Here is a 27,048-nt window from a genome sequence, read left to right on the forward strand (position 1 = left end):
AAAAATTCCCACTGACTTACGGTGACACTTAATGGAACAGATCCAATGTGTTATTCAGGTTATCTGTTAAGTCTAAATGTCTACCATGAAAAATGGGACAGGGTTAATTTGAATGAATAAATCACACACTAATGAATATCAAATTTGAAAGGGACACATTGTCGAGCTAAATACAAGCGAACATCCTGTTGTATAATCATCTACACGGCTTGCTGAAGCAGAAAACTGACCCAATAAAGACAAAAGACATGTCCATTTTACATGTTTTTATTAAAGTTGCATAAAAGTGTAACAAAATTGGGCAAAAACAAGACCTGTTGTTGATATTGCTACATTTGTTTGTTGGTTTGATCTAATCATTGTCCAAAAAACACCTCTGCTCCTTCAATCCAAGTGGTTTAACTCTTGTATTTAGCCTCAATGATGATAATCAGTATATATATATTTTTTTGCAATTTTTCCCAACAGTAAAAAAACAGACTTCTCAATAACAGTCTAAAAGGTAAAATCCAAACCTGGATTTAGAAATGAAAATCCACTCAAATTCACCTACTGATTGAGCTTGCCTGGTACAATCCAATGTCTCCAAAAGAAAGCAGACCGTGCTTGATTTGGAAAGCCCACCAGGAAGGCCAAAGCAATCACAGCAAAGTGCGTCTGAATGGATTTCTGTTCAACTACATGTTAATCCCAGGCCTGGCACCAAGAAGTGTCATAATCACAATAAAAACAGACCAGTATTCAAATGGTAAATGTAACGAACATTGTTTTATCTAAACAAAATCACTGTATCAAGGCCTAAGTATTAAACACTCACTTCTAAAAAGAAACAAAACAACAGAATCTCATTTTGTTTCTCAGAAAAAAAAGAAGCGACAGAAGATTCTCCGCATGCCGCAGTTCTGCTCAGTAACACACGTGTTTAGCAGTTTGCGTTACCTTTTTAAAAATGAATGTCTCCCGTTTATTTGGTTTGTGTAACATAAATAATACCTAAGGCAACATCTGTTTTTTAAAAAAAAAAAGGAAAAGGGAAGTGAAGGAAGGACAGAGGGAGGGTGAACAAAAGGATGAAAATGGCCGGGACGGGTGAGAGAGGCGTTGCCAGGGAGTAATGACAGAGCAGCAAGATGAAAGTGTGTGGGTGTGTGTGGGCGTGTTGGCACTGAAAAAGAGACAGACAGTGGAGGTCTGCTGTCACCGCAGGTGTTAGCAATTGGTCACAGGATTCACAGCAAATGCTACTGCTTCTCCAATTGGCCGATGGGCTTCGGGCTCTGATCTCATTGGCTCAGGCCGAGAAACAGATGGTTTATTCTTGGAGATGATTGGCAGCTGCAGCAGGGAAACACATTATGTGACTGCTATGGACCCCTCTATCCCTTTATCTCTGCGCTTGGTGTGTGCGTGTGTGTGTTAGTGCGTGCACATCTGTGTGAGAGGCAGCTGTGTTTGCTAATGTGTTTCCGTTTTCTCCACCCAAAGGATGGCCTGTGTGTGAGTGAGTAAAAGAAAGAAAGAAAGAAAGGGTGAATGCATTCAGACAGCTTCAGTGTAAAGCAGTGGTCCCCATCTCTCCCATTCAGACGTCTCATTGGTGGGTCTACTGGCATGCAGAGGACAGTACAAAGTCTCAACGCCAGCATGGAGCTCCAAAAACTTTCACAGAGCTCCATGAATGTGCGACTGCTGCTCTAAACTGACGTCTGCCAAACACAAAATGTGGTGGACTGAATCATTTGGAGGATAAAAGGAAAGGAGTGAGAAAGGAATATAGAGAAGGGAGTTGATACAAAAAAAAACAAGGCAGCTTTGTTCTGGGTCCCCCTGTCGGACTGTCAGTGTGTGTTTGACAAAATGCATCCAGAAAAAAACAAACAGGAACCAGTCCTATTCTAAAAATAATCTGTGGTACAGATCAGCAGAATATACAGGCCAGAAAAACACTCCTACTATGAAAGTTGCTTTACATTATGTAGCAACATTTAGTATTTAGCAACACACAGACGCACATACAGTATGTATGTGCAGGCTGGACAGCAGTGGCTTCTCGAGAGCCTCTATTATGACTGCAGGAAAGAAAAACACTTCCACCCGAGAATCTGAAATCTATTCAAGCACACCCGACCAAAGAGAACCTACTTCTAGCCTCAAAGGAGCATTTTTAGTGTAAAATTGGTTGGACCCTGTGACCACCGCAGCCAACCAGTGACTTTTATTTAAGGTTCCACCACTACTTCATGGGATCCGATTTCTCTCTCTGTTGGACTAAAGATATACCACGCATTATTCTTCACGGTCAGAGGTTCAGATTTTCTTCCCCAAAACGACAAAGTGCAGATTTTTCAACAAATCCGCACAAAAAAGACAGTCTTTGAATGCACCGCCGTAGTGTTGCACATCATTCTATGCTCTTATTGTTTAGCTTGTGTGTGTGTCTGCTCTCTGTCCTTGTGTGACGGAGAGGGCGGAGCCGACAGTATATTCTCTATATACTATACTCACTCTGCTCACATATTCTGACTCCCTGATGGAAGCACTTTTTTTGTTCCATTCATTTTTGTCCGTCTGTAATTAAATGTTGTATTTTTGTTGCATTGTAACGCAGTCGTAACAGTAGCAAATGCATGTGATCGAACAGGGATAAAAGACTACTGATCCTCCCCACCCAAAGAAGTTAACTGATTAAAAAAACTAAATTATCATAGTAGCTGGATCATTTACAAGTTTAAACCCCTTAAAAATAACATAATAAGGAAACTCGTTGGTAGAGACATAAGCAATGATTAGGCCCTGCTTCAAGCTGATTGGCTGTTTCCGCCTTCGACATTCACCCTTCCACTCTTTTCTTGGCTGTTGCGGACTGCCTCTCTTGTTCCTCTTCCCACTCTTGGTCGCTCAGCTCTCGGTAATTATGGGACTCTTCTCGTCTCTGCTCCTCCTCTCTTCCTCCTCAGACAGATGGAGGGTGATATGAGGGCGGATGGGAGGAAGAAGAGCTGGATGATGAGCAAAGCCAAACAAAGGGTGAAGGAGGAGCAGGAGGGAAAAAGAGACAGAAGGAGAGTGCCTGGATTAAGACCAATGAATCGCTTCTTGTTGTCGTTTTCGCCCGCATTCTTTACTTTTTCTTCTTCGCTGATGGGTTTTGAAGAAGGAAGTCCAACAAACAACAAGGGATGGTCAAGGAAGAGATTAAAAGAAAGGGGTTTAGAGTGGAGGGTGTCCGGAAAGAGAGGTTCAGCCGAAGTATTTCATGAAGCTCCTCAATGGAAGAAAACTGACATCAAAATAAAAAGATGGAAAGCACGGAAGGAAGACGAGAGGTGAGGGCGGAGGTGGAGGGGAGGGTGTGGGGGGAGCAGGAGGAGGAGGAGGAGGGACGCCATCATTTCTTCTGAGGCGTGGAGAGCTTCTGCATCCCTCGGATCTTGTTGAGCAGCTCTGAGACGAAGTCCTACGGGAAGACAGGAGGGACAAAACACGTGAGGGGGATTCAGAAACAAAAGAGCATGTGCATAGATACAGGAGTAAGGATGGAAGAAAGATACAAATCTTACCTCAGTAGGTTTAAAACAGTCGACCAGTAAGTCCTGAAAAACAATAAAGGAGAGTCTGAATATACATTTTGCATCTGGGTGTCCTTGCGTACTTTGACACAAGCGTATACTCATATCCTACCTTGACCCTGGCTCCCCGTTCAACGTCACTGGGCATATCCAGCAGCTCATCCACATCTATCTCAAGCTCTGGAATGGCCTCCTCCTATAACACGAGGAACAAGAGCAGAGAGATGAGAAGAGACGCATGAAGAGACAAACAAGTATATTTACAAAACAAGAAACTAGTGCATTTCTCAAGAAACCATTGTTGAGAGCTGGAAGCTGTTAGCTGCTGCTCCAGCATGAATATTAAAGCGTTTTAGGGCCCCCAACAGATAAAATACTTTCAAATGCTACAGATTTGTTCCCCAAATGTACAACTTGGCTGAATTTGTTTATGATGAACATTAGATTAAGGAGAGTAGAGATTCAAACAGCCAGGTCCCCAAAGTGCGTGTTGAGTTGAGAAAGTTAAAAGAGTTCAAATGAGAGAGGTCTTTAAGTGTTAAAACCAATATACCATTGAATACAGTTGGAATACGTAGAAGAAAGTAATATAGGTAGTTTAAGAAGCAGCAGTAGCATTAGCAGGAGTAGCCATAGATGGGAATCGATGCACCGATCATTTGCACCCCGAGGTAGCCACTAAACATTTGAATCCTTAACACTATATAATATCACTGAAACATGTTAAAATAAAGAGAAATAAAAGCATACATCTCCTGAAGATGGACATTTAATCATTTAGATAAGGTTTCAAAGTAGATGGAAGCCAAAACAGGGTGAAATAAACAACACAGAATGTGGCCGGCTCTGTCACTGCTGAAGAGAGTCTGAAGGTGGGAGCTCACTGTCAGCGTGCGGAGTACACACACACACATTAGTCAGTCTCATTTCATGGTCACATGGTCTAAGAATAGAAAGGATGATGAGGATTTCTTTCCCTGCCTTTATGTTCTGTGGGTGTCTGTAAATAGACCGGCAGGGGCATTTCCATCTCTGTCTGACTGGTACAGTGACTGATGAATGTCCATTTATGACCACTAGAGGGCGGCGTCCTTCCATTACCTCACATGTTGTACATGACAGAAAAGAGAGGAGAGACAAAGAAACTAGAAAATAGACATACTCTAAGAAAAACAGAAAAAGAAAAAGTCTATTTAAATGCACAGTTTAAATCTGTATAAAGGAGTTTCCGGTCCTTGTGCTAAGCTAAGCTAACTGGCTGCTGGAGGAGGCTTCATATTTGCCGTACAGATGAGTGGTGTTGATCTTCTCGGCTAACTCTGGGCAAGAAATCAAATAAGCTTATTACCCAAAATGTCAGACTATTTCTTAATATCTACAGCGAGTGCATAATAGAAGGCTTGCCTGTAAACTGCTGACTGTCACGTTGTTGCACAAAGTGAAAACACGCTGCTGTAAATCTTTAAAAAAAGGATGAAATCTCTGCCTTTGAATCCTCGTAGATGTTTAGAACTTCACAGAATGTTTGAGAATAACCTTTGTCCAAATTCAGTCTAATTCAAAATTAGACTGTAATTCATGTTCAAACAGAAACGGCTGCAATAAATGAAAACGCACACTAATGCACTTTTAATTGAAGCAAAGCAATTATGGCCTGATACTGATAAGCTGAATAGGAAGGTTACGAACACCCTTGCCTCTAGCTTAGGGATATGTGGCTTATTAAAAAAGTAAAAGTGAAAACTGAGTTCACTGTGAGTTCGTCTTTGTCTTTTGCTTCCCCTTTCTCGCCACGCCTCCTCCCTTAAGCCAATCAATTCCTTTCTTTCTAAATAATCTGTTTTAAAAAAGTCTCCCTCTCTTTCTCCGTTCCTCCGTCTGTCTCACTCAAGCACACTAGCTCAGTGTGTGTGCTATCAAAGCGGTTTACCACTGGCAAAAACACACACACTCTCGCACAAACACTCATTTCCCCCTCTTTTGCAGCTCAATTGCGACCCTATATTCATGTCATTCTCTAGGAATCTCTCCCTCGCTCTCGTCCCCCCCTCAGTTAGAGTTGCCCACACCAGCTGTCTCTGCACCTGCCCAACTGCCCCCTGCTCCATCACACACACACACACACACACACACACACACACACACACACACACACACACACACACACACACACACACACACACACACACACACACACACACACACACACACACACACACACACACACACACACACACACACACACACACACGCAGAGACAGTCAGGCACAGCATGCTGTGTGTGCACATTAACCGCATGGTACTTTTTTTTGCAAGTGACAAGTCCTCAACATCACACACATCCTTTCTGCTACACGTACATATCACACACACACACACACATGGATTAAAGAATTATAAAATGAGCATTAATGTGTGTGTGTGTGTGTGTGTGTGTGTGTGTGTGTGTGTGTGTGTGTGTGTGTGTGTGTGTGTGTGTGTGTGTGTGTGTGTGTGTGTGTGTGAAGGGTGGGGTATGAGGATTTAGTTCTGAGCAGGACAGCCTGTGTGTGTGAGATAGAGACTGGAGGTGACAGACAGACTTACTGTCAGCAGAGTGTAGCACACTTGGACACATAGGCAAGCTGACATACAGACATGCTGTAAGCAGCAAAGGTGCAAAAATACTGAAATACACAAAGTACACTACACACACACACACACATTCTCAGAGAATTTCAAAATTAAAGCTTTGAAAAACAGATACACTTGCACACATGCATACACTGCAGACAAACTGCCCCCCCCACACACACACTTACTGTGTTCATTGGTGAGAGAAGTGCACAAGCTCCGTTTACAATTTTTATGTAGTGTAAATGTAATGTGAGGTTAGAAACCAGATTTGTTAAGACAAAAGCAATCGTTTACAATGAATGAATGAATGAATGAATTTAAAAATACAGTGCAGTAAACTGATCCGCCACCTGGATGAAAACTGCGAGTGTGTAACATTCTCACGCACGCACGCACGCACACACGCACACACACACACACACACACACACACACACACACACACACACGCACACGCACACACCCAGAATCTAACACAAAGGCTGATCTGCACAACATGTGGCCTCCACGTGTTGTACATGCAATAAAGAAGACGGAGACAGAAAAAGTGAGAACGACAAGACAAAGGGAAAGAAGTGGATACCAAAACTCAATTCTTGACATAACTTAACTTGTGGGTATAAAGATAAGATAAACGAGGAAATCTACGCTATTCTTAACTTCCTACCAATTCATTTCTTTTTTTTAAAAGCATTTTATTTCTACTTAGTGTCTCTGTGGCGTACTCACAAGGTAATGAAATGCACTAATGCCTGTTCCTGGAAAGTGTAAGCGATACACGTTGGCTTCCATTTAATTCAGCTTACTTGAAAATAATTTGCGAGGCAGACTGTTAAATCTGCTGAGGGGGAAGGGAACGCCAGGAGGAAGGAAGGTACGAGGTTAAGGAGCATATCGAGAAGAGGGAGCAGCTGAGTATAGCAAACCAAGAGGGAGGGAGGGAGGGAGGGAGGGATGCTGAAAAAGGCCGGAAGACAGGCTTCAGAGAAAAGACACAAAGAAATCAGGGAATCACGAGGGAGGATTTCCAAAACAATTCTCCAGACTGACTTACTGAACTAGTCTGGAGTCTGGAGGGGGTTTTACTGTTGGCTGCAGATATGTTGTGGACTGAAAGGTGCCTGCAAGATATTGGCACACACTGCACGGTCGTAAACAAAGCAGTGCAGTGTGGAACGATTCAAAGAGCCAAATCTCATTTAGCTTATTTTCAACCAGGGATCTTTTCAGCACATCCACAAGACATCAGCAGTCCGAAATATGCAATCTCACAACCCATTTACTATTGTCTGACTGCTCGTCTTTTAAGGAACTTTTCGTTATTATTTATCTGAATACATATGTTGATATCTGTTTATTAACTCAACTCCATACTCACATCTCGAGATGTTTTGGATCGTAGACATTGACCGGTGCTTGGAAGAGGAAGTCTTGATATCTGCTGGCTACACTGGAAATCCTGGAATATTGGCTGTTGCCCCCAGAGGCCAAATTGGCTAACAGCCGAGAGCTGATGGGTTCTTAGATTGCTTGGACTACAAACAGATACCAGAATATTGAGATAATGACTGGAAATAAAAACTCCCAACTGTTGCCTTGTAACAGGGAAAAATAAATCCACGCACTGTTTATAAACAGGGAATAAGGAAATTCTGAATGCAACAGTTTGGTCTATTCATTTTTTATTTCCATAGTTCCTCTACTGAACAAAAGGCCAACAGCATTTCAAAAGGCCTATGTAATGATTCTCACTCATATTTAAAGCATTGGGCTTATCGTAATATTTGTATAATAAAGCATTGGGCTTATCGTAATATTTGTATAATATTCCTGATTTTTAAAAAAGCTCATTATTTCATTCTAGATTTGTGACTGTCACTTTTTACTGCCACAATGACTGAGTTTTCCCTGCAGGTATCATAGTTTTATGTCATGTCATAATAAGTACTCCACTCATGTTTGTTATTGATGTTGCATAAGGAATAACTAGTGTGAGACGGTTAGTATTGAGAATAGATCCCTAACAGGGTGGTGCATTGTCTTGAATCACCTGGAAGTTTGAATTCACACACGCTCTCTCCACATTATGTCGTTTTTTACACAGCGATTTACAAAAGAAATCAAATATTTGACAAAAAAAGACAAAGACAACACTAAAAATGTTCCTGAAGGGTTTAGGATCAGAACTGTGTCCAAGGGTCTGTTACAACATAGCAGCCCGGCCGTTTAAATGGAGGCTATACATTTTGAACTCTTACTTAATGGTTCCTTTGTTTATACTTACAGTTGAGTATACAGTTTATTATGAAAAATTCCACATTTCTTACTTCTTACGATACTGGGCAAGTATAATATGCTTAGCCTTGATAATCTCATATTGTATTCTGATATGCGCCTTATACACAAAATAATTCATAATGCTGCTCCACCGCCTTTGAAAGGATTTGTCCATCTCTGCCCTGAACCAATGGGCAGAGATACTAGATCCACCACAAGGGGAGATTGTAGCCTCCCAAATCGGAGCACTGCATTTGCGCAATGGGCCTCCTCCTTTAGAGCTACTAAGGCATGGAACACTCTCCCAAGAATTTTAAAAAATGTTACAGATTTCTGTGCTTTCTTCACGTGAGGTAATAAAATGATTTACTTGTGTGTGCGTGTGTGCGTGTGTGCGTGCGTGTATGCGTGCGTGCGTGCGTGCGTGTGTGTTAACTAAACTTATGCTGTCACTGGCCAATCAGAATCATCGAGTATTCAACAAAGCTGTGTAATAAATGTAATTAAGAAGTCTGCCTTTTTCAGTCTTAACCACCCGTATCTGAGAAACAAACGGCTACTATAAACTGCCTATTTATTGTGGTCTTTAAATTAAATTATACTCTTCCTGACAAACTCCAGAATATGAATCACACACAAGGAGGCTGAGACAGGGAGAGAGCAGCAGACAAACACTGTCTGTCTGGAGGCTGCCTGCAGAACGGAGCAGAATGAGATGTGACAGTATGAGAGTGAGTTTGTGTGTATGTATCCTGTGGGTCATAGTACTATTCCTCTATAACGGGGATGTGTATAGCGGCTGCAGGCTTGGACAGATCAGATTGTAGATACAGCTCCCTCACAGGAAAAACATAAGCTACAGACACACTCAAGTAGGTCAGCGCCCTCTTGTTACAACTAACAGACCAATCATGGCTGCTGCAAATATCTCTGGAAAGGGTAGTGATGAGAGAAAACAACAAAGCAAAGTCAGGGTTTCTGCAGGGAAGTTGGTCACAGACTAGGCAGTAAAAATCTTCATCATGTGTCAACTGATTTTTTTTTTTTTAGACTCACTACTCTACAGTTGACTTCAGATCTGATTAAAACTTCCAACACTGACTGATTTTCTTGTGTGACATAATGCCATTATCGGCTACAAGCAGTGAAAGATGAACTACGCAGATATAAGTAGGAAAAAAGGGACACGAGTGTCAAGTCAGAAACAAGACAAATGCAGAAAATACTGTAACTATCAGCACAAGACAGTGGTGTGGATGAACACGCAAAGGTTCTTATGCCCAACGCGTTGCTTGCAACTGCAGGAATTGTAATTAGCTGTTAACTCATATATCGTATCCAAGATTTACGGACTCACTTTATTATTTTATTTTTAAGCAATCCCTTAATGCAATCAATTCCTTATTCTACTTAATTGAAGTTGCTGTTGTGGCGGTCAGAACAAAGTGTGAAGTGCACGAGAAATCGTTCTTTCTGCAAAATACGGGATGCTGTTATTTTCTGGATCGCACACCCTTCCACTAGACACACTACAGCGAGAATAAACCTATCTAAATAAGGTGATAAAAGCCTTTTACGTGCGGGAAGCTTCATGCGTAAGTAGGTCACAGAGGCCACCTCCAAGGATTACACAGCATGTCTTCCAGCGATAACACACTACATAGCTGATTCTGTGATAGGATCTGTGTGAGAAAGAGAGACGGAGATTTAGAGGACAGCCATTTAAATGTAAAGAATAACGGAGAGGCTTGCGAAAGGCTGGTTGATGATATAAGGCTACTTTTGCTTTCCTACTGCCGCAGTAAAGATAAAAATAGTCCGAGTCCAGGATGGCCAGTCGCCTGAATGCTACAAAGACAAAAACAATGCTTTGGCAGGGTATAATATAGGGATGATGAGAGGGGGGAGAAGGAAGTTGGAGACAGAGGGGGAAGTGATGGCTGGAGCAGGCAGGATGGAGGATGAGGAAGGAGTAGGAAAAGTAGGCCGCGTGGCACTGAACAATGTCACTACTCACTCCAATTTCCGTGTGTGTGCGCTTGTTTTGACCACAGAAAACCCGGCTCCTTTCCATTTATTCTTTATGTTCCTTGCTTGCATTGACTGAAAAATGACATTATTGGTAACTCAATTCTTTGCATTGAATAGCTGAGAGAAAGACAGAAGCAGAGGGGGACGTGTGATCTACAAGGAACTAATTTTGCTCCACTAACAAAGTGTGCCTTTTTTTTTTACTGTATTGAGGTCAGTCCAGGCAGGAAAGTGTGTTTGGCTTGAGTGTTTCCACGTGTTTGCATTATAAAGTGGGTGAGTTAGTGTGTGTGTGTGTTAATGTGTGTGCTCCATTAAAACCATTACCCCGTACTGGTTGACCTAGTACAGTGACACAGGTACAAAATATGTGTGAACGCTGACAATGGCAAGTTACAGACACAACAACTTTGCAGGCAGTGTGAGCACACGCATAGCTGAGATTGTTTGACTGTTAGTGTGTGTTTCGGTTCTCACAGGTTGAGGGAACAAAGTGTCCACACAACAATTTTACAGCCCGACTTGACTAACATCAGAGCAAGAAGGGTGCCGGTATCATGAGGTGTTTTACACGGAACGGTAAGACGGTAATTTGGCTGCCTTTTGGGCTGCGGTGTCGATGACATGGAATGTTGTGTGACCCACAGCCGGGAGTTTTAAAAGCTGATCACGGAAATGAGAGACGGAAAAATATCGACTGTCCTGATGAGCAACTGGAAAGCCTGTGAAATCTGTGAGATTCTGACCATCACGGCAGAAAAAGTCGTGTCAGATCACAGGTCTAACTTTTTCCGCGTCAACTTTACATCACTGTGCGTCCAATTTTGTGCTTCACATCACATCATATGTTTACGCCTATCCTAGAAAGCCGTCATTTGGGAAAGGAGGAATGTACGCCTCGGTTTCACATAGACAGGATGGCAAATCGAAGCCTTTGCCCGGCTGCAAATGTGACGCATTTCTATAAAAAAAACAACCTAGTGTCACTTAATTTAGATCAATTACTCAGGAAACCAAAGGACTGGTTATATTTTCTTCCTATTTTCACTTAAAGTGCATGTTGAACATATTTAACGGAGAAAAGCAGATTGTGCTTTAATCATTTTTGTCTAATGGTCCAAATTAAACAGGCATGAGTGCGTTGTTAATACTTCTAGTTCCGCTTTTGTAATCAGGTGTAATTGAGAAAAAGGATTACTGGTGCGTCACAGGCTAAGATAACATCAAATCACTCACTGAAGCGTGCTGAAGGACCGACAAAAAGCTACGGTGAGAGAAATAAGAGGTGGGAGAACAGAAGCATGGCTAAAGGCCAATGACAAAGCTCGGGTGAAGAACAGAACACTGATGAAATACTTGGACCAGGCTGACAACATCCAGGTAGAAACATGTTTTGTGTAACCCACAAAAAACATTCCTGTATTGCTCAAATTCAGGATAGTGATTACTTAAGGAGAACTCGCTTCTGCAAAGAATCACCTAATTATATTTGAACAAGGATGCAGCGCAGGTTTTTACAGGGCTCACAAAGACTTACAGATGAGTCTTGGTGAGCCTGTGCAGTCCTGTTCCTTAAGTTAACGCTGACTGATTGAGGCAGAAATTTCATGCTAATAAAACAAAAGTTAGGTCACATCAAACATGCAGTCAAAACACAGAAACTAAAGATGAAAGTATTTTGCAACTTCCTTCTCAGAATTGACAATGTGTTTCCTAGAAAATTATGGAGAAGTTAAGCTTATGCTGGCCGATAATGACAAAATATCTGCAGGCAATACTTGAGCATGGTTAATGGCCATGCCAATGTGAAAATGACCTCCTACCGGGCTCACGAAACTCAGATCAAACTATTAAACTAGGCAGCGCGGATCAGACATAAATCCAGATTCTGGTACTGCGTTTCCTATTTCTCATCTAAATTGTTTTCAGAAACACATTTTAGTGAAATTTTAGCAATAATTTGAGAAAGTTTGTGACCCAGCCCCCAGTTTTTCTGCTTCAAATCGGACCAGGTACCACCCCAACCTCAGCCCTCTGATTGGTTGTAGATCTATTCAATTGCGTTTGCAAATAACTTATTCACCTGTATTCACTCTCTGTCTGAAACGCTCCGTTTAGGGCACGTCTCTTTAAGAGCCAACCCCCCATAGGGAAAAAGCCCAGTCTGCTCTGATTGATCAGCGTTTCTAGGACTTCTACCTCTATGCTTTTGCCATCTCTGCACAGTTGATGAATGACTGTAGCGGACCTTTCTATACCTATATATATATATAAAATAAAGTCCTGGCAGCTCATTTAAAGACACAGTTTCTGAATACAGGCTGGGTGTGTTTCTCTGTGGATTGAGTGTTTTGATACTTCCACAGTTTTTATATAGCAGCACTTTGACCTGCTTGGCTAAAAAATGGGAATTACACTTTCTACAATATGGGACCTTTTAATTAATTGAGTGCTTTATTTAGAAATGAAGGATGAAAACCCCCGTCTTATCGAAATAAAACATAATTTAAGTTAAAAGATGAAAAATGAGAGAACACACACACACACACACACACACACACACACACACACACACACACACACACACACACACACACACACACACACACACACACACACACACACACACACACACACACACACACACACACACAGGATCAGACATGGGAGTAGTGGAAAAATACTGGGCTTGAACCTGCTTCCTGTCATGCTCTCCCCCTCTGTCTCTTTATCTCCACGTCTCCTCTGATGCCCTTCCAGCCTGGTTGGCATTACAACTCTGTGCTGCTCTCCTAGAAATCACTCTCAGTGCTTCTGCAACAGGGCAATTCCTAGCGCGTGGGCCACCTTTCTGTGGGTACTTATAAACGAACGAGAGAGAGAATATAAGAGAGAGGGAGTCACAGAGGGGTCAACAAGGGTGTATGGCTTAAGGATGCATTGTGTCTGTCATCGACTGCTGCTTTCCATCTTCTTGCTATCTGTCTCTCTCTCTCTCTCACACGTGATTGCTTATCAGGGAGCTGCGGTTCTTTCAATAACGGGCATTGTTGGCTTCTCTCTCCAACACTTATTTTTCTTATCACATGAAGGGGTTAAAACACCAGAGCACCCAGCTACTTCCTGTCTAGGCACGTGACCTTGGGAGATAGTGGGGGAGGGGAGGTAGAGTGATATCTGTGGGAAGCGGCAGGCTGAGTGTGTGTGTGTGTGTGTGTGTATGACAGAAACAGTTGAAGGGCAGAGTTGACAGTGTGTGTGTGTGTGTGTGTGTGTGTGTGCGTGTGTGTGTGTGTACACAATTAATCTAAGTGCTGATTGGCTGCTTTAATGAATAGGTGGCCTCACAGACAACGTTGAACCATAAACCACAACAATCCATAATCAATACAATGCAATGTACTTAATCCAGTCTGGAGTGTTTGCGTGTGTGTGTGTGTGTGTGTGTGTGTGTGTGTGTATGTGTGTGTGTGTGGCTGATCTCCATCTCTATTGCTGGTCTAATCAGTTGAATGTACTTCCTCCCAGGAAGAGTATGATGTCCTGTTTTGAATCATAAGGAAAACAGTTGAACTAACCTCTTTACAGCCTGTTTTACAGACAGGATAGAGACTATGAAGTATAATTTATTTGTTTTATCAGTCATATTATCTTTACTCTCTCACACACCATGCAGTAAGGATTAAAATGTCCAAAATGATCTGTCTCTCCATGCACCTCTATGGAAGCAGGGACACATGTAGCTCCACATACCGCTCACTGAGCACATCCTACCAGAGCCTCCATATGTTTTGACTCTGCAGCCTTCCTGCTATCTCACTACTGATAAAACAGCTCTGTCATGTAAAGTAAAAGGAACCAGAGACTCCAGAGCCTGGCGGCACTCTTTTATGCGTTTATACATACAGTTTAAAAACCTCATTATATTCGGGTTAAGGGCATACTCTGGTTTCTCATACCCCCCGTTAAAAAACCTAGATTACTTTAGTACCGCGATGATTCGCGCATGTAAACAGCCTTTCCGGATTACGATAGGGGTTTGCCGTCTGCGCATGCTCTGTGGACTATATCTTCCCCTCCCCACTCCGCAGCAGTGGCTTTTGACCTGGAAATAGAATAAACCAGGAAGGAACTGCGCTGAAACCAACGTGGAAAAAACAATAATAGAGCGTTACCTTTAAACTGAAGGAGGACTTCGCAACAGCAAGTGACATCACTACCAAGAAGACCAGTTTCTGTCGTAATTCTGTCCAACATTGGCCACTTGTGATTTTGATAAATGTAAACTGGGAAAGAAAAGCCATATTCCAACCGGCTGTCTGTTGGTGGAGCACCACCTACTGTACCGGAGGTAGAGTTACTCCATCATGTTCCCATTCAACCCCCTTTCGTGTATACGAGGGGAACTTCAATATTTCCATTATTCCTTTAACCGGGGTCAGGCCATTTTCGGGTTACTGATGCGACTGTAAACACACTGAGCGATGTGGGCATGCCATTGTGTGTGTGTGTGTTTGTGTGCGTGTGTGTGTTTGTGTGTGTATGTGGTGGGGGGTGGCTTTAGACTTATTGCCGGAGAAAGCCAAATCAAACAGGCTCCAAGTACACAGAATGTATCTTCATATGTCGCCAGGAAACATTTATAACTATAATTTGGAGACAAGCACAGTAGTTTTGGCCGTTCTTACACTATAATTAGGCAACAATAACCTATATAATAACACACACACACACACACACACACACACACACACAAAATCTATTTGTAGAGTTAAAATGTAGAGTGTCACCCAACCTTGACCTCCCAAAAGCTGCCCAAAGTCATAGCTGCTCACAATACGGTTGAATGATTCACACATCGGCTTGTTGGGCCTGTCTGAACGGTTCAGTGATTTCTGTGTGTTGACTGGACATGTCTGTGCTGTAGCCTCCCTCTCTGTCCCTCAGGGTCACAACCAGCCTCAGGAAGACATGTACTAGCAACAGAGCGTTGCTGCCAGGGCTGGAGCTCTGCTGCTGTATCACGCTTACTAAGCACTACATGAGGGCAACAGATCACTGTGACTGCTGCTGCCCAGGTTAGGATAGGCTGATTTTTCCCCCACCTTTATACTAGAACCTTAACTCATGCAGCCAGACCATACTCCAGCGCTGCTTTAGCTATGCAAGACTAGGCAGTGACAGAAAGTATACAGACAGCCTTTGGCTGCTCACTTTTAACTTCCCTGTAGCTTTTAGTGATTTGCATTAAACACAAAACAGCGTCATGTCTCTCTCTCTATATATCTCTCTATCTCTCTATCTATCTATCACACAAACAGTCCCAGAAAAAAAATCTGTCTCTCTTTAGCCCACTCTAATCACAAAATGTCCTATGCATGTGATCCAGGCAGCCTCTCAAGTGCCCACTTTCTCCACCCCTACTCTCCATCTCCCCTTGAGCCTCTCATCTCTACAGCAGAGATGAGAGGACAGATTTGAGGACGAGATCTCCATCAAATTCACACAGAGACTGGTATCGATGTTTGCGCCTGTGTGCGTGCATCTTGGGAACATTGGGGGTATAGTAGCTTGAGGAGTTTTTCCATCGATTAATGATTGCAATGAGAGCAAACAAGTTAAAAAACGAAGAGAGAAACACACACACACACACACACACACACACACACACACACACACACACACACACACACACACACACACACACACACACACACACACACACACACACACACACACACACACACACACACACACACACACACACACACACACACACACACACACACACTACACGCCAGAAGAGTCATTACCACTACAATGGGACTGAAAAACGAGATTACGTGCAGATTAAATTTTAAGAAGGCATACAAACAAGGATTACATCCGATTATCATTATGTCACTCTTGGCGAGTAATTCTAACGCAAGAAAAGGGCTCAACATTTGTTTTGGTCATTTGCCATGTCATTCATTGAATGATTTATTCCTTTGTGGAGTGGAGTTTAGAAATCCTACAAGGTAGTTGAGGTTCCATTTCAGTATTCTTTCCATTCATTTTCACTCGCTTTTGCCACAGAAATGTCCGCGTTTATTGCAGAGCCTTTTAATTAATTCTGCTTATTTGGAACGGTTTTAAGGAAAATTCAAATTCTTTCAATCGGATCAAAGCTTTCTAATAAGTGAATGCTTTGGTTCAATTGCATTTTTGTCTGTTACAGGATATTCCAGCAGATTATCACATCGAAACAAAAACAGACAAGACAAGACTGGTCGGAAAAAACAAGCCTAAGAAACTGGCTGTCCCGACTTCTTCTTTCAGCCAGCAATTCATTTACTCTCCTCTTAAGTTTGAGTTACAGTATCCAGAACAGTTTTGGTGGGTTTTATGGCAGTACAGAATCCAGCTGAAAGTCAATTAAAGTGATAATCCACCCCAAATCTTTTAGAACATAAAACACACATCCCTGTACTTGTACTGTACTACACTTGAGCGCAGGCTGACATAGATTTTAGTTTAGTAATATTTTCTACGGACATGTTGGTCACTTTTTTCCCCCAGTACTCTTAAATGTGTGTAATGTGTGAGTGAGTGAGTGAGATAAAGAGACTGACCCTCTTCCTGATGAATCAGTAATTTGTAAGTCAGACTCTTTGCCCAAATATGGTCAGTTGTTCCTTGCTGCTCAATGACTAAATGCAAATTGCGTAAATAAACTTGGGTCTCAAAGTTAAGACCACACATGCAACACACACATAAGAATATTTAAACTCCTACTACTATAATTTCATATATTACAGATGACTGAACACTATTCCTCCACCTCATTAATAAGTTTGCCTATCATCTTTACTGCCAGTCCATGAGTCTGTCTGCCAACCAGCTGTCTGTCCATCTGTCCAGACGTCTTTCTGCCATCCATTTCTCCCCAAAGCAATTTCAACCGCAGCAGTTTTCATGATCACACAAGAATCCTGCCACATGACTCCTACATTGCCATACCATGAAAGCTTAAGTTTGGTTTCACAGTGGTGACATCATGGAGGATATATGAAGCCAGCCTGGCACCGGTGCCCTTCAAACTCTCTTATCAGTGTCCGCTGACACCGTACCACTGTAAACCCATCTGACCGCACAGCTATTACTATCTGCTGAAAGCTACAAGTATAATATTGAAAGTTACATCCCATGTTTGTTGTCATCCATCTACTTCTCTATTTACCATAGATTTTATAAAATATCGACACTCTCCATGATGTCACCCATAGGTTTTTGAAGAGCCAAAATTAAGCTTAAAGTGGGCTGCTAGCAGCCTCGTGAGACCATCCTGATCTTGCGAGCTCCATTGTATTTTACTCAAAATAGTAAAAGTTTGCCAGTAAAAGTGTTTGTTGACAGACAGGCTGTCATCCCGCTGCAGTACGTGTTTGTGTGTGTGTGTGTGTGTGTGTGTGTGTGTGTGTGTGTGCGTGTATGTGTGTGTGTGGGTGTGTGTGTGTGCGTGTGCGTGTGTGTGTAAATGGGAGTGAGAGAGAGGGGTATGGAGGACTGCAGGTTGGAAATTCAATCCAGAATCCGCGCAGTTAATTTTCTGTGCTGTGTTCTTCTACACCACTGGATAAAAGTGTGTACTCTACTTCGCCGTGTTGTTGTGGCATCTGTACTTCCACACGTCACATCCCGCTGAGAGCTACATCCAATCAGCAATCGGGTATATCTCAGGGGACAAAATAGGCCCTGCTCTCCGACAGGACAATTTTCTAGTCGGTCAAATGTCCTCCTGAGTGACTCACATGCAAATTAGGGGCATTTTTGACGAGATAGACCCGCCTCATTCAGGGTAGACGACCATAGTGGAAACACACCTATTGACTCGCTTTTAGAGCCAGCCTCAAGTGACCATTCGAGGACCTTCAGTTTCTGGCTTTATTTTTCAGCCCCAGAAGTTGCTGCTTGGTATTAACAGGAACTACATTGTACACATCTCCCGTACAGTCTGTTTTTGGCATATAAAACACACTAAACACATTGTACACACTCAACACAATCAGAGACAGTGAATAAAGCCATATACTGACATATGCTTCCCTGCAGTTCAACAACAGCTCAACTGGCGTCTGCTCTAATGCACCCCCTGGGACTAAAATACACTCCTGAGTGGATCGGTGTTACCTCACTCAAGCTGCAGGCAGTTGGCATTACTTACAAAGAGACTTCATGACCATAACGACTCTATACCGAAGAGATATGCCTGCTGATGCCAACTCGAGTCGCAAGTGTTACATATTAGGACAATGGCTTTGTCTCTTTCAGTGTTTTAACATGGTTTCAGCGTGGAGGGCAATAAAAAAACGCATCACCAAATCCTTATATTCATCTTCATTTGAAAGCACTACAGCAACAACACCCTGGAGTCACATATGGTAATAACACCGGCCTGTGTACCAACTATATCACTATTATACCCATGCTCACTTTAAAAAGCCTCCTCAGGGTGCTGGAGAGTTCACAGAGCAGCTATCAAAAGCCAGGCAAAGTTTTATAATATTTTAATTTTTAAAAAAGGACAGTGAATATAGCACTTTGGTTAGGACCAAACGAGTGCTTGTGGGAAACTAACTGTGTGATATATTGTAGCTCATTCAAATTAATGACCAGGGAAGCAAAGGGGTATATAACAGCCATATTTATGGAAGCAGAGATCTTAACTGCTTGAATATTTACTGCTTGTCTATTAAATGTGCACACACACACAACGTACACAACTGTTTAGCAGGACGATGTGAATGAATAACAAGCTTTTCGAGCTTGTAAACTGTCTCAAGACCTTAAACAAGTTACTGCCCGCTATTAGATTAGCTGCAAGCTGCCGCCTTTTGTTATCCAACTCCAAATGTGCCCCGCTTGACTTGTGATCGTTGCGGTAAAATGGTTTTGTTCAAACCTTTTTCACTTGGCTGACAGCCCAACCTTTGTGACAGAGGATAGAAAGACAAGCTCATCAGGCTTAGTCGGTGCTGAAACATAATACTGAAGGGTTTTACACGGGGGTAAGGTGTTAGACAATCAGTACTGAATGTGCAGGCTGACGCATGACAGAGCAGGACAAACAACAACGAGACAAATTGCGAAAGAATCAGATAACTATGCAAGAATAATGGCTGCATATACAAACACACTATTTATAACCTGTTTTTGAAACAGCTCATTGGTTTAACTTGCCTCTTAAAAAGGTGCCCTGTGGAGTTTTCCCATAAACAAAGTTGTATTTACATTCACCAAAACACATTGTTAGGTCTTAAGGGCAGACACAAACATGTTTAATGCATTTCAGTTCTCATAAAACATAAGTCAGTTTCTTTGGAGCCTGCATCGTTTACATCTGTGTTTGCTAAATAACTTTATGGGTAGATAGGTGCTAAATAAGACCCAAGACTTACCAGTTTTAACCTTATGAGTATAAAGATGTAACCCTAACCGTATTTTTTAATCTAATCCGAACATTAACCCTTTATAGCTAATGTTATCTAGCAGCTAAATGTGTTGACGCACACAGGAGTAGTTAGTTTTCACCGTTTATTTGAACCCAAACTATTATTTTTCCCTGAACTGTATCCAGTAGTTTGGTTGCCTGAACCTAATACGATTTGTCAGAAAGCCCTCAAAGCTAACTTCTCCCTGTGTACTGTGTTGACACTAGTGTGCAAGATTTGTTCAGGGACTTGTTCTGTGATCTAGCATTAACCCCTCTGTTATCCCATTGCAACTGTTGATAAGTGGAATACTGTGAAGCGTATATCGCCTGTGTGTCCTCGTGCAAAAGCACAAGATACAAACCAAACAAACGCACAACAAAAGCATGGCTGCATAGTGCTTTTAGTGGTCAGAAACTCCACAGTGTATACCAACATATTCACAATATGTGCCAAACTATTCGTACAGGCAATGTACGCTTACATATCAGAATGAATTATGAGTGATCTGATGACTTTGAATTCTTGAAATCTAAGCAAACACATTGGATGAAGGGATGCAGTGACACATGACCCACAGGGGAGGATTTTGACACCATGGTGTTCTTGCCAGCTAAAATTATAAATTTCCCAACAGACCTATCCCCCACAAATGTAGTGTATTACATTTCTTTATGTCTAATCGTAACACTGAGAAAACATAAACCTCAAACCAGACTCATATGTTTAAAACAGCGATTGACAGCAAAAACGGTTGATCATTTAGAAACTCTAATCTGTAGCTAACACAAGTGCAAACAGACTTAACTGACACAGGCATGTGAGCTGTTCAACATTTACAATGCTTTTGGGGGAAAGTGCTGTGTTAATATTGTCCATTTTCCTATGTACACTTTATGTTTGTCTCTGACACACTTCCTGTGACAACAGACATAAACATTACCCTGGATGACTCACATCCTTCATTCTCTCTCTCTCTCTCCACATCCCTCTCTTTCTTCATCCATGCCTCCTCTCGCCTGGCACTCTTAACTTCCTTCCTTAATCACACACTAACCAAAACACAAGCTTGGTCTCCCTTCCTCACAACGTCCTCCCTTCTGTCTAGCATGGTGGATTTTGTTCACTCTTTTAAAGACACTCACATGGTCAGTCAGTGGGTCAGGCTTCAGTTCATGCTGACTCACTGCCAATCAAACAGGAAAAGAACTGTTCAACATGTTAAACCACATGTAAGCGATTAACACGATGTGTGCATGTCTGTGTGTGTGTGTGTGTGTGTGTCTGTGCTCTGGTGTGGGGGGGTGTTTACAAAGACACACTGGAGTCTTTCACTCCCGCTGTGTAACAACCACTCTTTGTAGTCACCCTCTTACGTACACTGAGTGAAACAGGGCAACAGTGATTGGTATTCAGACCTTTAAGAGTAAGGTTTAAGCAAATGTTGCATACTCTGTGTGTGTGTGTGTGTGTGTGTGTGTGTGTGTGTGTGTGTGTGTGTGTGTGTGTGTGTGTGTGTGTCTGTGTGTCTGTGTGTCTGTGTGTCTGTGTGTCTGCCAGTTGCACATACAACTCTAGGATGCATGTTTTTATTGACCTGGCTGTAACCATCATTTCTTTAATCGTCTGTTGTGTGAGATCACAAATGACTGAAACTGCCTCTAGTGTTCCGCTAATACATGTACATATATATACTTTTTTTTTTTCAGAAGTCAGTGGATTGTTTTTAGTGTCTGACTGAGTAAAAAAAAAAAAATTATTATATAAAGCAATAGCCGAGTACACATGTTACAATAACACTTTCCCTCTCTAACATCCTTGCCTCCTCCTCCTACTTTTTCCCTCTCCTTTTTCCATCCCCTCTAGTTTTTTTTCCTTCTCTTCCCCCGGTTTATTGCATTCCTGCTCACCAATTCTGCCTCTGTTCTCGCTCGTATCCCCATCTGTGTTTGTGTGTGCGCGTGCATGGCCACGTAGGGCCCTGGAGTTTGGGGATTGGACCGCCCACTAGCCCTACTGTTAACTATGTAGCGACTGGTCAGCTCCATTGTATTACAAGCAGAAAACACTGTGAAACACGGCAAACTGAGAGACTGACACAATAACATTTAACAGAACACTTGCCATGGACATGATACCACGTCTGTTGTGAAATGTGATCATTTTTACACTAAGTGGAGTACTTTCCTTTTCCCTAGAGTGAGCTCAGACTCACTTAGCACCTTATATACACAGCCAGTAATAGAGTGGGGGCTCAATAACAACAAAGAAAGTGTACACAATTTAAAAAGGCTGAATTTGTTACATGCTCAGTAACCTCCCTAAAGCCTAATACTTCCTGCCAGTTCAGTGTTTGTGTTTTCAACCTAATACAGTTTACAGTTGGGTTTATAATATAAACTGTAAGATGGGCTGGAATTGTGGGGTTAGGAGCCTCTGTTACAGTGGTTCACAACCTTTTTGTCTATTGTACCTCCACAGTCCTATCAGATGCACTTAAGTAACCCCTTCACTTACATGAGTTTTGTTTGCATTCAATGGCCAAGCAAATTCTAAGCAAACTTTTGAAATGTTGCAAAAAGAAATGCAAATAAGGTGGATTTCCATCCAATGGTTTAGAGGGAATAAACTAGGGCTACAGCGTAATTTGATCAGAAGTTAGCGCTTGCTACGCACAGCTGTAATCCTTAGATAAACAGAGTAGAACAAGTAGAGGTTTCTAAACATTAGATGGTCGGCTTGAACCTATTTGGCAAAGGCATTTCCATATCCCATTTAGCACATCAACTTTTTTTCAACAAAGGCAAAAACCATCTCAAACGGACCTAAAAACGTTTGCTGTTTCCATAGAGCTTTTCTAATGCCATACTTCAGAATGCACATTAAAATGTGTGAATGGAAACACAGCTAGTGACACCCCGGTTGCTATCACTGCTTTGTTGGCCACTAACAAAACCAGGGAGTACTTCTTCAACAAAGCAAATGCCACATTAACATCTACTGCAGGAGTTCCCTAAAGCCCAGCTGCTAATTCAATAACTGAATGGCTGTATTTAATAAAATGACATTGAAAGAAAATAATGAAAACAGGGGCTTTTTTGGTAATGAGGAATTAAATGGACCCAACCTTTTTATTCCACTGCATGGTTAACCAACATAAACATTTAACCAAGCCTTGTTGCCATGGAATCATATTAAGGCTCAGCTCCTCGCTATTACCCATAGCAACTCTAACTGATAGACTGACTAAGTGGCTGGATGAATATCTGACAAGCTAGCTGGCAGAAATGACTGGCTGGCTGCTTGTAGCATGTTTAAAGGGATTATATTAATGGGAAAATAGCTCATTATGAATTCCCTGTTGAACAAACTCCATGCCATTGTATTAATTGAAAGAAATATGCGTCCAAGACAGAAGAGAAATAAATGACGATAGGAAATAATGAAGGGTGCAAAATCTAAACGTGGATTATGGCATGAGTCAGAACAAAAAGACAGACGCGGCAAGGACAGGAGTGGAAGATGAAGCAAAGGAGGGTTATAGGGAGGGGAAAGAAAAGGAGTAAAATCCCAGGCCACATGCTCCCTATCTTTTGTCAGTGAACAGGGTTCTCTCAATACCCACTCTGCTCCCTGACCGGCTAAAGCTGCCTCTCCAGTTACACTGTTTAGTAGCACGTGCTCCACGTTTCCCCGTCTAAATGAGCCCAATGTGTCTCCATCAGTGAACCCACTGTAAATTAATCTCTTTGTTGTCTAACAGCCTAGGCAGACACGAGACCAGGACAATGAAAATGGGGGAACCACTCCGGATGAAGGCAAAGAATAGGCATCATTATTTGAGATGAATGAGAGAAGTGTCTAAAAATGTGAAATAAATCAATATCTCATTGTGTATAAAGCGATAAATCTGCGATTTGACAGTAATAAATAATTATAATCCACATCTGAATGTCACTGCAACATCTATTTGTGAGGCCTTTTGGACTCTTTGTGACACTGTTTCCTTGAAAGAAGCAGACTAACAATGAAGCACCAGTGCACTAAAGCATGCATAAGTGAAAGACAGAAAGAGATGGACGTGAGATGAGCTAATGAATGGATGAATCTATATTAAGAACGAGAAATATTCATCCTTGAAAACCGTTGCACACTGTCCATCACTCACCACTTTGATTGTCTGCTGATGAATAATAAAAAGGTCGTACTACTGTACAACGCGGTGCTGCGAAGATTTTCTCTTGAAAATGTACCCATACTTATTTGAATCTGCAAGGTTTTAATCCATAGCATATTAATCCATCATTGGCAGACAATCACAGCACACTGACTTTCAAATCCTCTCTAGGCCATTTAATCACCGCTGCTGGCATGTGAGTCTCTGTAGTATCCCTGCTACTTTATTATTATCCACATGTCACTGGATATCCCTGTAACTGCCGTCAAAAGTAGGATACAATCTGGTTTTCACATCACAAGATCGGAAAGGTATCAGTTTTCATCCCTTCTTCAGTGCATTTACTCATGTTTAACGGTGGCTTGGAATAACATATGGTCACAATTAAGCCCCTTTCACACATGTACTGCAAACCTGTACATATTTTATTCGGAGGACTGCATGTCCCAATCAGAGGAACTGGACATTAAACAGACTTTACCCTGCCAGACCCCTAGAACAAAGTCTGTGTAATGTCCGATTGAGTCCATGTGTGAATAGAGCAGCTTATTGTGCGAAGAATTCACAGTGGGCGTGTTGATGACGTTTCTATCATGCGGCTCGTGCGAAACCTGAAGAAAACAAACACCCAGCAGTGAAGAATAAGAGTCATTAACACAAAGATGACAACGAAAGTGTCTAAGATTCAGGAACTTCTGTCGGTAAGGACAGAAATCATCGGACAAATTCAAGGAATGGCAAGAGCCCTGGTTGTTTATGACCAACTTACGAACTAGCTACATGGCCGCTGTGTAATGTGTGTTATGCCCTGCCTCCTGGACAAGTTAGCCTACAAGGCTTTCTGCCAGAAACGTTTTTTTGAACCCACACCAATCTTTTCTTAATCTTAACAAAGCCTAAATCAGAGTATTTCCAGTAGTGAGAATGAATCAAAGACCGATAATCTCCTGTTGTGTGAAAGGGGAAATTTGCATAATGTCCGCGTCTGAATTTGTGGACATTGTTTAGAGTTCATGAGAAAACGGGTTTAGTTACGGTTGTCAGTTAACTAGATTTTGACTTTTAGGTGTAAATGTGTAACAGCCAGACCTCCCGACAAGTCTCTGTTGTTAATGGCCAACCTATCTGCAACGAGACAACCCCACCATTACACCAGCCAGCCCATCTCTTTATCTGTCTGTGGGGGCTGAACAGAAGTAGAACATTGAGAGTTTTTGAAAGTTCTGCTCTGTAACAACAACATGACTAACTTTTAATCCTCTAACTTGATGTGAATACTCCAAACCTGTTAAGTCGTTGTATTCCTCACACTAGGAATAGAATGTGGGTCAATGCCTGCTCAGTAGAGCCGACATGAGCTTACCAACTACTGATGCCAGCAGCTCCACCGAAGCTGCCGCCAGGTTACATTAGTCCTGCGCGGCTCTCTGTGTGTCACCATGACCAAGGGTTTGACGTGTGATAGTGCAGAAGGACTCCACTGACGGTTGTACCCAGTCAGTATACAGCCAGGGAGGTCACTGGAAAAACTGGACCCCAATCACCAATTGTCTCATTTGCCCCCACCAGCCCAAGTACCTCTCTCACTGCCACACATATTTTTTGCTTTACTTAAAAGTTTGCAATTAGAATAAATGAGAAAGAAGGGAGGGAGCTTGCAGCAAGGGCCCCAGCCTAGATAAACATAACACACAAGTGTATTTTTCTTCATTTCTAAATTGAATTAATGGTATTAAAAAGGATGCTGCTGGCTCACTTTTCCACCCAAAACAGCTCCCAAACCCTATTTAACGACAAATCCAGCCAGCCATTAATACTTAATGAAATGGATTCACAGGTGTGCTTGAAAACCACTTCAGCCAACCAGAACAAAGATCACAGGCAGTCTGCTTCATGAAAAGGCTTTAAAGCTGCCCCAGCCACGTTGAGCCTACCTGTGGGTGGGGGGCTGAAGTTAAACCACGAGCTATTTATCGGACTGTTAAGAGATATCTGACATGAATCCTGTGTTCAGTGTAATGTTCACCCTCTTCCCCTGTGTTCCGTCTTCATTACCTCATCCCCTTGCACATGGCCCGGATACTATAGGCTATACTATAGAAGAAGCGAGGCTAGGCCAAAAGCAGCGACAAAGGGGCCTATTAATGTTTCTTTATGGCCAGTTTGCGTCGGGACTGGACCCACAGACGAGCCCCAGAGCTGATGAACTCGTTCATTAGGCTTTACGGTAGAGCCCTATTACTTAGCACGGCCGCCCGATCGATACGTTCGACCGGGTTCTTTCGAGGCCGGTTATTGTTTGAGTCTTTACCTCACAGTCGTACAGGTCCGTTAGCTGGTCGATAATCCACTCCTCCAGGTTCAGTCTCTTCCTCAGCTCCTTACGGTCGTATTTGACGGTTACGCGTCCCTGCTTCCGAACGGGTGTCTCCGGTTCCTCCGTGGTGCCGGCCGGCGTCTGGAAATAGACCCGGGGTTGAGGGCTCGTCTCCGGGCTTGTTACAGCTGCCATGGTCGTTCGGTTTTGCGAAGGAAAAAAAAAAAAGAAAATCCCCCCCCCGGAGGTGTGGAAGTGTGAAAGGGGCGACGAAAAAGGAGTCGAAGCGGTGTGTGGACGTGCGGCTGCTCGCTTTACCCACCGCTCAAAGGGGCAGTGACAGTAGCCGGCCGCTTCCTCACAACAACAGGAACCGACGGTCACGGTGAAACGTAAAGTGTAACCGGCTTATTGAGCTATTTACAGCATGCAAACTCCGCTTATATAAAAAGAGAGGTGAGGAGCGGTAGCACAGCCGGCCTCAACTCTTCATTCAGTACAAAGAGAAATCTCTCTCTCTCCGTCTCTCTCTCTCTCTCTCTCTCTCTCTCTCTCTCTCTCTCTCTCTCTCTCTCTCTCTCTCTCTCTC

General features: G+C 42.5%; 1 protein-coding gene across 1 annotated transcript; it reads right to left on the reverse strand.

Moving 5' to 3' along the window:
- Positions 1-306: 306 nt before the first annotated feature.
- ppp1r14bb (protein phosphatase 1, regulatory (inhibitor) subunit 14Bb) lies at positions 307-26,939 on the reverse strand. The gene is made up of 4 exons (XM_083936803.1): positions 26,454-26,939; positions 3,682-3,765; positions 3,561-3,593; positions 307-3,457 (listed from the first exon to the last, which is right to left on the reverse strand). Exons 1-4 carry the CDS (start codon positions 26,652-26,654, stop codon positions 3,389-3,391), a joined length of 387 nt encoding a protein of 128 aa, XP_083792929.1. The 5' UTR covers positions 26,655-26,939; the 3' UTR covers positions 307-3,388.
- Positions 26,940-27,048: the final 109 nt, after the last annotated feature.

The sequence above is a fragment of the Echiichthys vipera genome, assembly GCF_963691815.1.
Source record: "Echiichthys vipera genome assembly, chromosome: 22".
In the NCBI taxonomy this organism is placed as follows: domain Eukaryota; kingdom Metazoa; phylum Chordata; class Actinopteri; order Perciformes; family Trachinidae; genus Echiichthys; species Echiichthys vipera.